The following is a 17079-nucleotide window of genomic DNA, read 5'->3' as shown; positions in this document are numbered from 1 at the left end:
TAACGGTGACAGATCATATATCTCTACAACATCACTATCTTCGAAGGTATCGACAAATAGATCATGGTTGTCAAAAGAGAATAGGTACTTCAAAGAGATTTTAAACTCACTAAGAGGAATTCGTATTACTTCGGAGAACTTTGACTTCAAATCTAACAAACTATATTGTCTGTTTATACTTCTGTGAACGATACAACCACTCTCATAGTGCAAAAATCTTTTCTTATTGTCTAAAATAATAGCACAATTATAGTGACACAAAACTCTCACATTACGGTTAGATAAATATTCCATTTTTATGATTATAATGAATGAACAAGGGTGAGACAAGATTATAAAGATAAGTTCCCAAATACACAAATTAGAAGAAGAAGAAGAGGAAGAAGAAGAGGCAACAGCCTAATATGTTCCTACAACGTCTAGTCAAATCACCTTCACGTAAAAAATATTGTTTTTCTCTGTCTGCGTTATTTAATGCAATACTCAAGTACAAAAATGGCAAATTTTAAAGAAATATAAGAAAAAACTCTCAAATGCAAGGAAAATTGAAAATGACCTTGACTTGCCAAATCAAAAACCAAGTAAATTTTCGGTGCAAATAACACTTTTCTCATTGTAATACTTTACTATATATTATAGTTACACCAAGATATTCTGGTGTCAAGCTGTTGATTCATCCATACACTACGGTGGCTTCAATATTTTGCCATATTTGAGCATTACCAATAATCCCCACAGGAGCACACCCCATCTTTGAAATGATGAAACCGATTGGTATCTCTCACAAATATCTCCCTTTCTTCAAACCTTGATATGAACTTGATAGCAGCATGACAATCACCACAGATTCGGAGGTTCTTAATCACCCGAAGTGAAGTTCCAGCACTCGTGCTTATGAGTCCCAATGCCACTGCCAACTTCTCGCTATGCCCACACAAGATATGATACTTCTCTTGTTCCTCAACATCCTGCAAGACAAAATCTGTGCTCGGAAGATAACCAAACTTCCTCATCTCCACAGTAAGCTTTTCCAATCTCTCAATTATTTGGGTTATCTGGGGATGCATTTTGTCCCCTGCCAAGATCATGTGCACCTTGTTCTTAATCTCAATCCAGCTACATCCTGGTTCTTTACTTAAGCCCATACTCTTCATCTTGCCCCTAACTCTACCCACCCTTTCCCACATCCCCTTAGCAGCATATATGTTCGAAAGTAGTACATAATTCCCAGCATTTCCTGGCTCCAACTGAAATAATTTATCTGCTGCAATTTCCCCGAGCCTTACATTGTTATGGACCCTACAGGAATTGAGCAATGACCCCCAAATACAAGCATCAGCCTCAGTTGGCATTTGTTTAATTAGATTGTATGCCTCCTCCAGCTTGCCAGCACGGCCTAGGAGGTTAACCATGCAAGCATAATGCTCTATTCTAGGAGCAATTCCATGCTCCTGATACATTTTATTGAAGTAGCTTTGTCCCTCTTTTGTTAGACCTGCTTGGCCACAAGCAGATAGCACACAAGTGAAAGTTATAAAGTCGGGTTTTTCCTTGCTTCTCTTCATCAAATTGAATAATTCTATTGCCTCAATAGCCTTTCCATGCATTGCATACCCCCCGACCATGGCATTCCAGGAGACTACATTCCTTGAAGGCATTGCATCGAAGATAGTTTGAGCATCCTTAATCCTGCCACATTTTGCATACATATCTAGTAAAGCACTACCAACATAAACATCACAGAGGAAGCCCTTCCTAAGAGAGAAGCAATGGACTGATCTCCCATGCATTAAAGCTGCAATGTTGGCAAATGCTGGCAAGACGCAAGGGATCGTTACTGAGTTTGGTTTAATCCCTACTGCTTGCATCTCTCTGAATAGCTCTAGTGCTTCCATGTCCTTGCCATTTTGTGCACAAGAAGCGACGATGGTGGTCCAAGATACAACATTCAATACAATCCCCTGATTAATGAACTTCCGAAATGATTCTAATGCATCACCAACAAGACCATTACGAGAGAGACCGGCAACCAAAGCATTGCAAGAAGCAACATCGTCGTAACCCATCTGATCAAATACATGTATCATCTCCTTTGCACGCCCACATTTTCCATACATATCTATGACTGCACTGACCACACAAGCATCTAATCCACACCCAGTCTTCATCGAGTAGCCATATATCTGCTCACCTATCAAAACATCCTCCATGTCCCCAACAGCAGAAAGAGTGCTGGAAATGCCGGTAGCTTCAGCTCTAAACCCATCAGCATGCATCCTATGAAACACTAATACAGCATCTCGAGAATACCCGTTATGGTTAAAGCCTGCAATCAGTCCGTTCCAAGTGATCAGATTGGGCTCGACACCCGTGCTCTGCATCTGTTCGAGAAGTCGCAACGCATCCTTCACGCGTCCCTTAGAGGCATAACCAGCGATCATGGCGCTCCAACCCACGACGCTCTTCTGGGTCATTTTATCGAATACGCGGTGGGCGTCCAGGAGGCAGCCGCACTTGAGGTACATGTTGACGAGGGAAGACTCGATGAAAGGGTCGGAGGAAAGGCCAGAGATGGAGGCAATGCAGTGGAGCTGGCGGCCGGAGAAGAGGGAACGGAGGGTGGCGCAGGCTTTGAGGGCGGAGGGGAGAAGGAAGGGGTCAGGGGGAAGGGAAAGGGAGCGAAGGAAGAGGACAAGGGAGGAGGAGGTGGAGGAAGAGAGCCTTATTGATGCCATAGTAACGGAAGAAGCGATCAACTTCCAGTTAGAGAGGGGCGTCGCCGGCCTCCGCGTCGCCAAAGACCTCGTCGAGAACAACCCGGGGAGCCGGGTGCTGCTCGCAACATCCGAGACGACTATCGTCGGATTTAGGCCGCCGAGCGCTCGCCGCCCAAACGACCTCTTCGTAGTCGCGCTCTTTGGTGATGGAGCAGGGGCGGTGATTCTCGGTGTAGACCCTATACAAGGAATAGAAACGTCGTTGTTTGAGATGTACTCGGCCGTGCAAGAATACCTCCCAGATACCGAGAAAACGATCGACGGGAAGTTAACGGAAGAAGGGATCAACTTCCAGTTAGGGAGGGAGCTCCCGCAGGTGATTGAAGACCATGTGGAGGGTTTCTGCAAGAAGTTGACGAGGGAAAGAGGAGGCGATGGAAGTGAGTTCGAGTACACAGAGATGTTTTGAGCAGTGCATCCTGGGGAGCCTGCAATACTTACTAAGGTGAAACGTAGGAGAAACCTCTGGCCTGACAAGTTTTTTCTCTTTCACGAACCCTCCCTTTATATATCATTGCTGCCAGGAAGAATTCGACAATTTGCCTACCCGCTCGAACGACGCTCTTGTGTTTGAACTCTCAGACTGGATTTTTTAGTTCTGTCAATTTGATGTTGATATGATTTAAACTATTTTCTCTGTTTTCTATGCTGTGTTCCTTGCTGAGATGGTTGGAATGGTATTTCTAGTTTTTACAAAAATGTCCTTGAGGACTAAAATTGAAACAATGCTAGCATTCGAACATCTAATTTTAAAGCTTGAGCGTTGGCCAGTAATCTTTCCAACTCGAAGTAATTCGCCAATCTTTGTTCAACTTGTGCCACTGGCCGTAAAGAAATTCTAGACACACCTACATCAATAATTTTATTTTGAACAATATTCCTAATAACATAAATCCTAACAATTAGGATTCTAAATTTTATTCCACTCGTGATAGTCATTAGACCTAAAATATATTTTTTTTGCACATGCTGAGGAAAATCTAGATGACCACTGGCATAGTATTCATTGACAATTAATAGGTGCGCTAAGCGATACCATTACTATAAATACATAGAAATGTTGTTAGTGTGATCTCTATAATAATTATTTTGGCTAATCTCAATATATTTGATTAATTTCTATTTTAGTTGACGCACCCTCTCATTGCCGGCTACAACAGAAAGAAAATAGATAAGTGGCAAAATGTTGGTTCTTCCAATTTATTGATGAAAATGCAAGTACAAAGTATATGGACAGACTTAAAAAATAAAAGGGAGGGCCACTGAGAACAAAATAAATACGATTGATCTAGTCGTACTTTAAATTTACAAAATCCAAAATATATGCATCGTGAGATTCATCAAATCTTCTTAGGTTCTCAAGATCCAGACATGCTACTAAGAGTTAAAGTGGAGAGGCCAGACTCGGTTGGGAGCTTACCCCACGAAACCTTCCATATAGAAGGATTTTATCTGCAATATGCAAGCTCCACAAAATCTAACTTATCACTCTATCACTCATAAAATTGATTGCAAATTCTATCAGTAGCCACAAAGTTGATATCTCAGTAAAGCTCCCAAAACCTTACGCTCGGGAATCTCAGGGCAAAGCATGGCAGTTCGTTAGAGGTAGTGTTAGTAGAATGCAACACAAGGATTAAGTATTGGATATCTTGCCTCTCTTTTTTTTAATTTGAAAGTGCAAAACGATAACCAAAGGTAAAATTAAAAGTGTTACGGATTAGATCTGGATTAATTTGGATATAAAAAAATTATAAAAATTTAAGTGATGGTAACCTCATGAGATAGGGTTCTAATCGCTCTAGTTCACGTCAATCAAATATCTAGATGAAAAGATATAATTAAAATAGTGGAGCAAGGTTACAATAGAGCATAATGCTAAATATCCATCATTACAACGATCGTTGGAGGGTAGTGGATGGCCAAGGGCGGTGGTGGACAGTCGTATAATAAGGTGGCTACTAGAGGTTATGGTGGTTATAGATTGGAGGTAGAATTTAAATTTCTAACTTAGATCTACTCCTACGAAAATAAAACAATCTAACATCTGTGATAAAAATAATAATTATGAGAATAAGAAAATAACAAAACTCAATTAATTCTCAATGCTTAGATGCTTTGATAAATAAAACCTAGTCTCTCTATATATAGAGGTCGAGTACAATGAGTCATACTCGGATATTTCAGAAATTCTTATACGATCTGAACTAAGATTTGCCTTAGAAGCTTACATGACTTAATTGAACTTATCTTAAAGGCTTATATAACATAATTAAACTTATCTTAGTAGCTTACATGACTTAACTAAGCTTGTCTTAAGTGTTTACATTAAACATGACTTAGAGACAAATATGATTTAGCTTAACCTTCTCAGAATATTTCTTCATTATACCACAGATAGAGTCCTAATTTAGAGAAACCTTGAATACGAAAGTAATAGGTCAAGATGTCTTCGATCTTCTCAAAATAGTCTCATAATATTCGATTAACTAATAAATATTTGCAGAATATTTTTTTAAAACTGTGCAGAAGTTAACAAACTTAGTTAATTAAATAAACTCTAACCTACTTAGATTCTAACTAAACTACATAAGCAGAATAAATAAGAATAACTAGACTCGATCTATCGAATCTAATATCCTCATGATGTGATACGACCTGACCCAGATCGCATTAGGAAGAAAGGAGAATTAGTAGACAGTAGATTAGGGTACTAGAATACATGAATCTATTTAGTGGTTTAGCCTAAAATAAATTATTAATCTGATGGGTTCCACTTCACCAAAATATAGGCTCTGATACCAATGATAAGTTCTGATACCAAATTGATGGGTTCTTGTACCAAAAGGTCGGCTATGGAACAATTATCTTAAGATCTGAATTTATAGCAGAAAGCAATCCTCGCAATCGTGGGAAAATATTTGTGAGATATTCTTCTGTAGTTAGAAATTTACAAAACTAAGTGGATTAGATTCGTAGTTTCTTGATGTACACTTTTTATATTTACACCCTTCACAGATTCGAACTGCAATTGGGACATAAACACGGAGTAATGTGGGTGATGGTGGTGGTGACGGGTGGAATGGATGTTAGGGTTATGGATGGGTATGGAGATAAACGTGGATGGTGGATGTGATTAAGGGATATAAACGAAGGGAACGAAGTGGTCAAGATCCCAAAGAAGAGGGGTGGCTCGATAGTCGAGGGAGATTAGAAGTTAGGAAAAACTTTACCAACAGTAGAGGTAGAATGATGGTGAAGAGAGAGGAGGGAGATTATGGTAGATAAATAATAGAGAGGCAAGAAATCAATATTCCAATAGCAAAACGATAACCAAAGATAAAATTAAAAGTGTTACGGATCATATTTGGATTAATTTGGACATAAGAAAATTATGAAAATTTAAGTGATGTCCTCATGAGATAAGGTTCTAATCGCTCTAGTTTTACGTCAATCGGATATCTAGATGAAAAGATATAATTAAAATAGTGGAGCAAGGTTAGAATAGAGCAAAATGCTAAATATCCGTCATTACAACGACCATTGGAGGGTGGTGGATGGCGAAGGGTGGTGGTGGACTGTCGTATAATAAGGTGGCTACTAGAGGTTATGGTGGTTATAGATTGGAGGTAGAATTTAAGTTTCTAACTTAGATCTACTCCTACGAAAATAAAACAATCTAACAGCTATGATAAAAATGATAATTATGAGAATAAGAAAATAACAAAACTCAATTAATTCTCAATGCTTGGATGCTTTGATAAATAAAACCTAGTCTCTCTATATATAGAGGTCGAGTACAATGAGTCATACTCGAATATTTTAGAAATGCTTATACGATTTGGTCTAAGATTTGCCTTAGAAGCTTACATGACTTAATTGAACTTGTCTTAAAGGCTTATATAACATAATTAAACTTATCTTAGTAGCTTACATGACTTAACTAAGCTTGTCTTAAGTGTTTACATTAAACATGACTTAGAGACAAATATGATTTAGCTAAATCAACCTTCTTTAACCTTCTCAGAATATTTCTTCATTATACCACAGATGGAGTCCTAATCTGGAGAAACCTTGAATACGAAAGTAATATATCAAAATGTCTTCGATCTTCTCAAAATAGTCTCATAATATTCGATTAACTAATGAATATCTGCAGAATATTTTTCTGAAACTGTGCAGAAGTTAACAAACTTAGTTAATTAAATAAACTCTAACCTATTTAGATTCTAACTAAACTACATAAGCAGAATAAATAAGAATAACTAGACTCGATCCATCGAATCCAATATCCTCATGATGTGATACGACCTGACCCAGATCGCATCAGGAAGAAAGGAGAATTAGTAGACAATAGATTAGGGTACTAGAATACATGAATCTATTTAGTGGTTTAGCCTAAAATAAATCATTAATCTGATGGGTTCTACGCCACCAAAATATAGGCTCCGATACCAATGATAAGTTCTGATACCAAATTAATGGGTTCTTGTACCAAAAGGTCGGCTACAGAACAATTCCCTTAAGATATGAATTTATAGCAGAAAGCAATCCCCACAACCGTGGGAAAATATTTGTGAGATATTCTTCTGTAGTTAGAAATTTACAAAACTAAGTGGATTAGATTTGTAGCTTCCTGATCTAATTTTTATATTTACACCCTTCACAGATTCGAACTGCAATTGGGACATAAATACAGAATAATGTGGGTAATGGTGGTGGTGATGGGTGTAATGGATATTAGGGTTATGGATGTGTATGGAGATAAAGGTGGATGGTGGATGTGATTAAGGGATATAGACAAAGGGAATAAAGTGGTCAAGATCTCAAAGAAGAGGGGTGGCTCGATAGTCGATGGAGATTAGAAGTTAGGAGAAACTTTGCCAACAAAAGAGGTGGAAGGATGGTGAAGAGGGAGGAGGGAAATTATGATAGATAGATTATAGAGAGGCAAGGAATCAATATTCCAATACAATAACGAATTTGGCTGCCATTCACATATATATAGAGGCTAGCCAACAAGTTCTAAAATAATAAGTAACCCTAATTCTAGAGGATTCCCGCCGATCGCGTTTGAACGCGCCTAATCGCGTTCGAACACACAAAATGCTTTCTCGTTATGTGCGAACGCGATGCAGGCATTCGAACGCGCATCACGCATTCTCTGTATTTGCAAATCTGATGCAGGCGTTCGTAAGGGCGTTCGAACATGGAAGACAAGATACACTCTCGACCCCTCCGGTAGCTCCAAATGATATGTAACCGATCCAATTCACTCTAACACCCGAAACAAACCAAAGTAGTGAGGAGCTAACTTTTGATTACGCATCGGACACAAGGGCACCTATCGATATGGTTGCACCCTCACAAAGACCCAACTACCGATGTCGAACTCCTGCTCCCTATGGCTGCGACCATAAACTTGCTTCATGCGGTTATGAGCAAGTTTAAGATGAGCACGCAACCTCCTCAATGTGGCGTCTCTATCCATCAATGATAAGTCCACCTCCGTCCGATTTACTGATGCTACTAGATCATAAGCGCCTAACGTCGGAGTCGTGCGTCCATACACCACCTCAAATAGAGTCATGCTAATGTTGGTATGGTAGGTGGTGTTGAAGGACCAGTCTGCCTATGGTAAGAACTCTAACCATCATCTCAGCATCTCTCCAACAAAGCACCTCAAATACCTCAAATACCTCGATTGACTACCTTGGTTTGGCCGCCCGTCTATGGATGGTAGGCCGAACTAAAGTTTAATCGAGTCCTCTGCAATCTAAAAAACTCCGTCCAAAAGTCGCTCATAAATACATGATCACGATCCGAGACAATCGTGCGTGGCATGCCATATAACCGAGCAACATCTCTAACAAAAATTTCAGCCACCGACTTGGCTAAAAACGGATGTGACAATATTGAAAAGTGCACATACTTGCTCAATCTGTCAACCACCACAAAGATAATAGAATAACCACATACCAATGGAAGACCCTCTATGAAATCCATAGAAATGTTTTCCTAAACACGATCCGGTATAGGTAAAGGCTAAAGTAATCCGACCGATTTCAATGTGGTTGTCTTAGCCCTTTGACAGACTTCGCAAGCACGGACAAAACTCCTCACATTCCGCCTCAATCCTAGCCACGTGCAACTCTGATATATCCTCTTATAAGTTCTCAAGACACCCTCATGACCAGCCTCTGGAGATTGGTGGAAGTGCTCCAATAATTTCTGCCGCAATCCATCATTTGCGGGCACCTGAATGCATCCGTGGTCTAGCAGCAAACCACCTCGATTCTCCAACTCTGGATGGCGCTCCGGATATCTAGGTCATATGTACATGCATATCTCAGGTCGTCAAGGAAGGGGAAGGTAGGAGAAGAATAGGCTGCAAGCTCGACGGTATTAGGTTGGCGCGATAGTGCATCCGCCGCTCAATTTTTCGTTCCCTTATTGTATTGGATTTCATAATTATACCCCAACAATTCTGTGATCCATCTTTGTTATGCCGGAGTGTGTATACGCTGTCCCATAAAATATGGAAGGCTCCTTTGATCGATTTGGATAATGAATCCCTACCGATCAAATAAGGCCTCTACTTTGTCACCGTATGTAGAATTGCCAATATCTCTCTCTCTCATAAGTTGATAATTGCTGAGATCTTTATCAAAAGTTATCTAATAAATTAGACAATTCAATGATAGTACCTGAACTCATTTGAGACTCATCTCCTACTGATCCTAACTGAAGAAGATAGGCCAAATCATACGCACAAGGCAGCCTCACCATAGGTTGCATCGCAGGAATCGGCAAAGACCGAACACCATCAAGCCGCACATCTTTATTTTCTTATTTAAATTTCATCTACATGCTCCGAAAATCAAATGTGATGGGTCCCAAACTCTGTAACTACTGAGTACCAAAGACAATGTCCGCTCCTCACAGCGCCAACGGATACAAGTCCACAATGATGTCGTGTCCTTGTTTAAGATTCGTGCCATCTCCAATAGCAATATCAAATCCCGTGGTCAGTTCGGCATCCAAACCCAATCTCCTCAATAATCTCTCGTCTAGAAAGTTGTGTGTACTCCCTAAATCGATGAGGATGTGCACACAATGTTTTCTAACGAGTCCATCTACCCGTAACGTCCTCGGCGCGGAAGTACTCAAATATGCATGCATCAATATTTCAGCTTAGATATCTTCCTCTCCACCCTCCATAACAGCCTCCTCATGGACCTCCTCTAGACACTCTCCATCATCAATAACCTCATCATCCTCCTCAAGACCATCGATGAGCACCACTGAAACACCCAAACCTCCAAATACACGTGTAGACCGCGTGGGTAAATCCCCCCACGCGGTGCATCACATGACCTGTCAGTACAAGGATTTCACAAGGCACACAACAGCACAAATTCACCATAATTAAACTCAACCATAAGAGTCCGAATACAAGTTCCACAGGCCACAACAAGCCTTCCAAATATACATCCAAAATACAATACTAAAGTCCAAAATACATCATCAATCATAACACCCTCGCAGGGGTTTAATACAACTAGAAGACATACAGAAAAGAAAAGCAGCTACTCCTCGCTATCCGCACTTGCGTCCCCTAGCTCTGAAATAATGCCACCAAGAGATGGTGAGCTTACAGTCCAGCGAATAGGATCCATACCATCTAAAATAATGACATCGCATGTGTATATACATGGTATGCCTATATTTGCTAGCAGTAACAATATACTTGTTGAGATGGCTTAACATGAGTTACTAAATCAATACAATCAATAAAGATTATCAGTCACTATCCTGGAACATGCTAGTTCTTAACGTATCAAGATAAGTCCACACAGATATAAAGCTTGATGCTAGTTCTTAACGTATCATAGTGTTTACATGTCATGTACAATAATAAAAGAGTAGTTTAGTCATCTTATGCCTACTAAAGCATTAATTATACTTATCATCGCTCACCGAGCTATTCACCACATAAAGGTAAATACTCTCAAGAAATAATCATCCATCACATAATCATCCATCATCTCATACATCGAGGGGGGATATATACACATCTAGCGGTAATGCCACCTACATGTGTATGGCGACACTACGAGTGATCAGTTGTTTGTGGCCATCAAACTAAGGACCCCGGTCGTAAGCCCATTTCTCACTCTCTTTAAATCATCACCGCCCTCAGCGGGAGAATCGAGAGCCCTCGGCTCATCAACAAACGCCCTAACCCTGCGTCGTTGGGTACCGCTAGAGTTATATCCCCGCCTCACAATCATGTTCTTCTATCATCATAATCAAGTTCTGACTATGCAGTATAACTACCTGAATGCCACTTAGACTCCCGACCTCAGGTGTAGGCTGCTAAGTATAGTCATATAAAATACACTGTGCCCTTAATCTTGGGCTGAGTGAGTAAGGGTACTGCCTAGTCAGGATCCGACTACTAATGATAGGTGAAAGTGGTACAGTGTCTATGAGTGTATAAAGCATGTCATAGTCATCATAATTGTTACATTCTATATTCACAACAGGTATACATATAAAGCATCATCACACTAATGTTTATGCTACATTAACATTCTTATAATATCACAATGAGCAAATCATCAATAACTGCATATGTAAAGACATAACATGGTATAATAAATGCATGTATTAATACTGACACTTCCTATAGTGTCATGACAGGTATAATGACTGAAACTGAATTATTCTAGATTTTGTATAACTCTACTCGCATGGGGGGTCTCCATAGTATGGTAAATCTCGTCAGCTAGCCAGCGGAATCCAAAAATCCCCCTCACGTGATGTAAATCCTAATAATTCACACAAGTAAGCCGTAAGATTAGCGAACTAATATAATTAATTATCTTATTAGCGCATTTATGCTTGGCAAAAACATAAGTAAAGGGTCTCTTAGGGTGAGTCTTATGTTATCCTAAAAATTCACATGATACTAAATTGTCATTACGAGGGATCGGGCTAACTAAATCAGGTGAAAAAAGATAAACAGGGTTATCAGGTCCAAATGGCCCCAAATGGGCTAGGCTAGAGGCAATGAGTAGGCTCAAACCCCACCCAATAAGCAAGAGGGCCTTGGTGGGCTGGGGGCCCAACCACAGCCCACCAAGGTTGGATTAGTGGGCTGCAGACTGCAGCCCACCTGGGTCCAAGGCCAGGTGGGCTGCGCCTTGCAGCCCACCCGAAACCAGTCCAAGTGGGCTGCGGCCTGCAACCCACCAACACCCATCTCCCAGCCCCCATCTCTTTCGAGGGAGGAGACAAGCAAGGAGAGTGGAAAGCCCGAGGGCTGCGACATTGGCGGCGCGACACGAGGCCGACAGTGTCGACGGCACAACACGGGGCCGACGGCGCAGCACGAGGTCAGCGGCGCAACACGAGGCTGGCGGCACAGCCATGAGACCGACGGGTAAGTGAAACGGAAAAAGGGGGAAAAAGGGGGAAGAGGTGGATCTGACGGCGACGACCGCGTCCCATGGCCGACGGCCATGGGGAGTCCATCGTCCCACCCTTCACCAAGGGCCCGAAGCCGTCCTGGGGGGGGTTCTCTCCACCCACCGGAGCCCTCGGACTGGTGGTCAGATGCGGGGCCGTCGACCGCCGAGGTTGAGCACGAGAGGGAACTAACTACCGAATTTAACGGGGGTTGAGGCTTACCACGATCCGCGTGCTCGGCTTCGTCGGCTTCGACGTCGGCAACCCGCGAGAGAGGGAGAGAGGTGAGGTGGAGGAGAAGATGAGAGGGGGTGGGATGGCTGCGTGAGGGGAAGAAGGAGATAGAGGAGGTGGGGAAGGTAGCGTTCACGGCAAGGGAAAGGGAAGAATAAGGAGAAGAGAGGACGCGGGTAAAGTGGCAGGCCTGACGCAAGTGCTCGGCGCGTGCGTCAGTCAGAGGGATTTTATTTTTTTTTTATAAATTTGGGGTGTTACAATCACACTCCTGATCGGTTTAGAATACCGATAACCGAGGGTGAAACGCTCACCACGTCGAAAGCAAAGGCCCTTTGCTCTTCGCTCCTCCACCTGGGCAGGTGTGAGAGTTCGAACGGGGGTCTTGTGCCTCCTCTAACATCGAAAAAAAGGCCTCAAAGGTGGTTGTGGTCTAGTAATCGCAGCCGTTGTGTTTGAACCCACAGAATTTCTAGCCGGCATTTTTAGTGCAAATTGCTCATCTCAGTTGCCCCAATTGTTTTTTATTGCCATATTTAGAGTCTTATGCTTTTGCTCCCTCCTCACGGCTTTCTCAAAGGCCTCATCAAGAGTAGTAGGACAAAGAGCACGAACATCCGCCTATATCTCATCCCGCAGCCCTGAAATAAATGTGCTCATCATTGTCGGTTCGGGCCAAGGTGGCTCACAATGACTACTAACTCTTTCAAACTCAACTTGGTAGTCCAATATGGTCATCCGCTGAACTATCTTGCTTAATGTGGCAGCAAAATCTTCATATGTCGCAATCCCAAATCTGCGGTAATCTTCCTACAAAAATTAGCCCAACTGATAAATCCTCCTCCACGAATAATCGATCTATACCAATGCAGTGTCGTTCCTTAGAGGTGAAAGCTTACCATTTGGATTTTTGTGTCCTCTGCTGTCCCTTGACAATCAAAATATTGTTTAACTTAAAACACCCAATCCGTCGGATCACTGCCTTGAAATTTTTGAAAGTCTAAGCGTACGGTTCTCCCCCAAATAGCATTGTCGGGTTCGTGAAAGATTCTTGGTTCAGGTCTGAACCTTTGTGCATGTTGATCACCTTTTCTAAATCCTCGAGCACGTCCATCACCATCTCCAAAGGGATCAACCTCATTCTCAAAGTGCCAATGCTCCTCATCGATGAAGCGCATAAGTACCGCATGCCTCTTAGGTTCCATCATTGCTGGTCTTGAATTTTGTAATGGAGGTGGGGGATGATGTGTAGGCATAGAAGAGAGGATCATTGATACTCACATGACGTACTTGGACCTGTGGGGGTATCGGTTCAATGAGGTCCCACCGTTGGTCCTTTTTGAAACTCCGATCGTCATCAAGGAGATGACGAACCCAATCACTTCATGACATATTTCTTAAAATCATTGTGATCATTTTGAATTGTGTCAACTATATGCAGCAATGTTTGGAACATGCCCCTAAGTTCATCCGCCAAGCCTATATTCACACCCATGGACATTGGTTGACTCGGTCCTGTCGTAGTCGCTCCAAAGGAATCGGCCTCACGGTTATGGTCATCATGGATTGAGTCTTCCCTTATCAGTGTGCTCTCCATAGGTCTCCTTGTTGATACCATCTTCCTTGTTTCAACCATTAATGGAGGTCTTAGGTTAACCTAGCTTTGATACCAGATGATAGGTTCTTCGCTACCAAAAAATAGGCTCTAATATCGATGATAATTTCTGATACTAAATTGATGGGTTCTTGTACCAAAAGGTCGGCTACGGAACAATTCCCTTAAGATCTAAATTTATAGTAGAAAGTAGTCCGCGCAATTGTGGAAAAATATTTATCAGATATTCTTCTATAGTCAGAAAATTACAAAACCTAGTTTATTAGATTCGTAACTTCCTAATCTACAATTTTTGTATTTATGCCCTTCGCAGATTCGAACTACAACTGGGATATAAATATGGAATAACGTGGGTGATGGTGGTGGTGACGGGTGGAGTGGATGTTAGGGTTATGGATGGGTATGAAGATGAAGGTGGATGGTGGATGTGATTAAAGGATATAGACGAAGGGAATGAAGTGGTCAAGATTCCAAAGAAGATGGGTGGCTCGATAGTCGAGGGAGATTAGAAGTTAGGAAAATCCTTACCAACGGTAGAGGTGGAAGGATGGTGAAGAGGGAGGAGGGAGATTAGAGTAGATAGATGATAGAGAGGCAAGAAATCAATATTCCAATAGCATAATGAATTTGGCTGCCATCCACATATATATAGAGGCTAGCCAACAAGTCCTAAAATAATAAGTAGCCCTAATTCTAGAGGATTCCCGCCAATCACGTTCAAACGCGCCCAATCGCGTTCGAACGCACAAAAGGCGTTATCTATATGTGCGAACGCGATGCAAGCGTTCGAACGCACATTACGCATTCTCTATATTTGCGAACTTGATGCAGGCGTTCGCAAGGGCGTTTGAACACTCCTGCGTTCGAACGCGACCTACAAGAATTTTATTTTAATGAAAATAAACAACTAATGTAGTAAGAAAAAATCATAACTAAATGTATCATAATCTTCTTAGAACCTTTAATGTCACACAAAATAATTTATTTAGCAATTTTCTATTTAGATATTAAATTTGGCACATAAATACGGGTAAAAACGGATTGGATAGTATTCAACCCACATCTGAATCTATTTTTTTTTAACCGGATACGGATATTTGACGGATAGGAAAAATTAAAACCATATCATAAGAAAATGGATACGAATAATTTTCGGATAGGGAGCGAATAGTTTTTGGATAAATATTTGGATATTAAATGGATATATATCAAATTTTAAACAAATTATGATCTTCCAACTTAAACATATCTCATGTAAGTTTCCATATCATATTCATTCTTAAAAGATAACCACTAAGAAAGACATCTTAGTAAGATGTCTTGGTAAGATGACCTTATTGATGATTGGAACTATCCTTGAAAGACAACTGTAACAACCTTAAAAAAAAAAGGGCGCGCATGTGCTCGGCACGTCCACTAACTTAAGGGTGCACATGTGCGGGGCACATGCACCCCTTTCTGTTTTCCTTCCCTCTCTCTTTCTTCTTCTCCTTCTTTTCTTCTTTCTTTCTTTCTTCCTTCTCCCCGCTAGCTCACTCTCCCTCTCTTCCCTTCCCGTCGCGCTATAGTGCCGTCGAAATCGTCAACCCCGTGGATTGAAGCACTCGAGCTACCTCACCCTCCCGGTAAGTTAGATTTATAATTAATTAATTATTTTTGTGTTTTTCTTCTCTGAAATTTCCTATCTCGATCTCGCCGTAATATGGCCAGCCGACGGCTTTGTGCCTTGCCATGCCACTTTGGTGAGCTCCTCCTCTTCGCGAGGATGCCCTGATGGCTCCCTTCGGCGCCCTCGTCCTATGCCATCGGATGGCCCCTCGCTTGGGCCGGCGACCAAGGCGAGGTGGGTGCTCACCACCGGACGCCTCTAGTGGCTCGGTTTCCCATCGGGCTGGCTTCTTCTAGCCGTGGGGAGCATGTCGATGCATTCCACCAGGTTGTTGGCGGCTCGGTTAGTTGGCAACCTGCCTTCCTTCCTCCTTTCGGTCGAAGGAGGAAGGAGGGGGCGGTCGGGCTGGGTGTAGCCAGCCTAAGCACTAAGTCGACCTGGGTGCGGCCCAACTCGGGGCCTACGTGTTAGGCCAGGCTAGAGGCAACCTAGCCCGGAGGAGCCTGCGTGTCGGGCCGGGCCAAGTGCGGCCACGCCTGGGGCCCATGTTCTGGGTCGGGCTGGATATGGCCTAGCCCGAGGCTCGTGTGCCCCAGCTCGTCTGTCGGGCTAGGCTAGGCGTGGCCCAACTCGTCACTGGGTTGGGTATAGCCCAGCTTGTGTGCTTGGGGTGGGCTGTGATGCTTGTAGCCTAGCCCAAGTGTGTGGTGGGTTTGGGGCTGCAAGCATGTGCTTATGGAAGCCTTGGGCTAATTCTTGGTGGGTTTATTTTGGCTTTGTGCCGGCTAAATAGAGTGTTTACCTGCTGATTTATCTCTTTAAATTGTTGTCATTATTTAATTATTTTTAATGTTGGCAATCGTGAAGCTTAATTAATCAATATTATTTTAGCCGATGGTAGTGTTCGCAACATTAATTGTTTTATAAATAAATCTTAATGAGATAGACATTAAGATATGACATATTACGAACTAGCTCCAATTTGATATGAACTTTTGTTGATTATAATTTTGGGTTAATTCAAATTTATCAAAAGAGTCGGTAGTCCGGGTGTATCTGTATTAATTGCTCCTATCGGAGAATTAATACAGATAAATGTAGGAAAATGATATTAAGCAAGTTATATTTCTTTTGACGAAGCTTATTAATTAAATATTGTCTATGCTATCTCTCATAATTTTAATAATAGTTGTAACGCCCCCGCCCAGCATAGGCACGTGCACGCCCACTCGCCCACACGGCATGCGAGACGCACGCTATAGGTCGGGTGGGGCCCGTCACACATAGATACACTCCTATGCATATATAATCATAACATTATCAAATAAAACCTGCTAACATATTCATGCTCACATAATTCATCACCAAAC

General features: G+C 41.9%; 1 protein-coding gene across 1 annotated transcript; it reads right to left on the bottom strand.

The window, feature by feature from the left end:
* Positions 1–586: 586 nt before the first annotated feature.
* Positions 587–3262, bottom strand: LOC140783597 (pentatricopeptide repeat-containing protein At1g20230-like). The gene has a single exon (XM_073130534.1). It carries the CDS (start codon positions 2733–2735, stop codon positions 720–722), a length of 2016 nt encoding a protein of 671 aa, XP_072986635.1. The 5' UTR covers positions 2736–3262; the 3' UTR covers positions 587–719.
* Positions 3263–17079: the final 13817 nt, after the last annotated feature.

This window comes from Typha latifolia, chromosome 3, assembly GCF_019914945.1.
Source record: "Typha latifolia isolate L0001 chromosome 3, TyphaL0001v2, whole genome shotgun sequence".
NCBI lineage: Eukaryota > Viridiplantae > Streptophyta > Magnoliopsida > Poales > Typhaceae > Typha > Typha latifolia.
Note: the sequence above shows the minus strand (reverse complement) of the source record. Positions and strands in the feature narration are given on the sequence as shown.

Coding starts and splice junctions, on each gene's coding strand:
- LOC140783597 (XM_073130534.1), bottom strand. CDS start 2,735: ATGGCATCAATAAGGCTCTCTTCCTCCACCTCCTCCTCCCTTGTCCTC.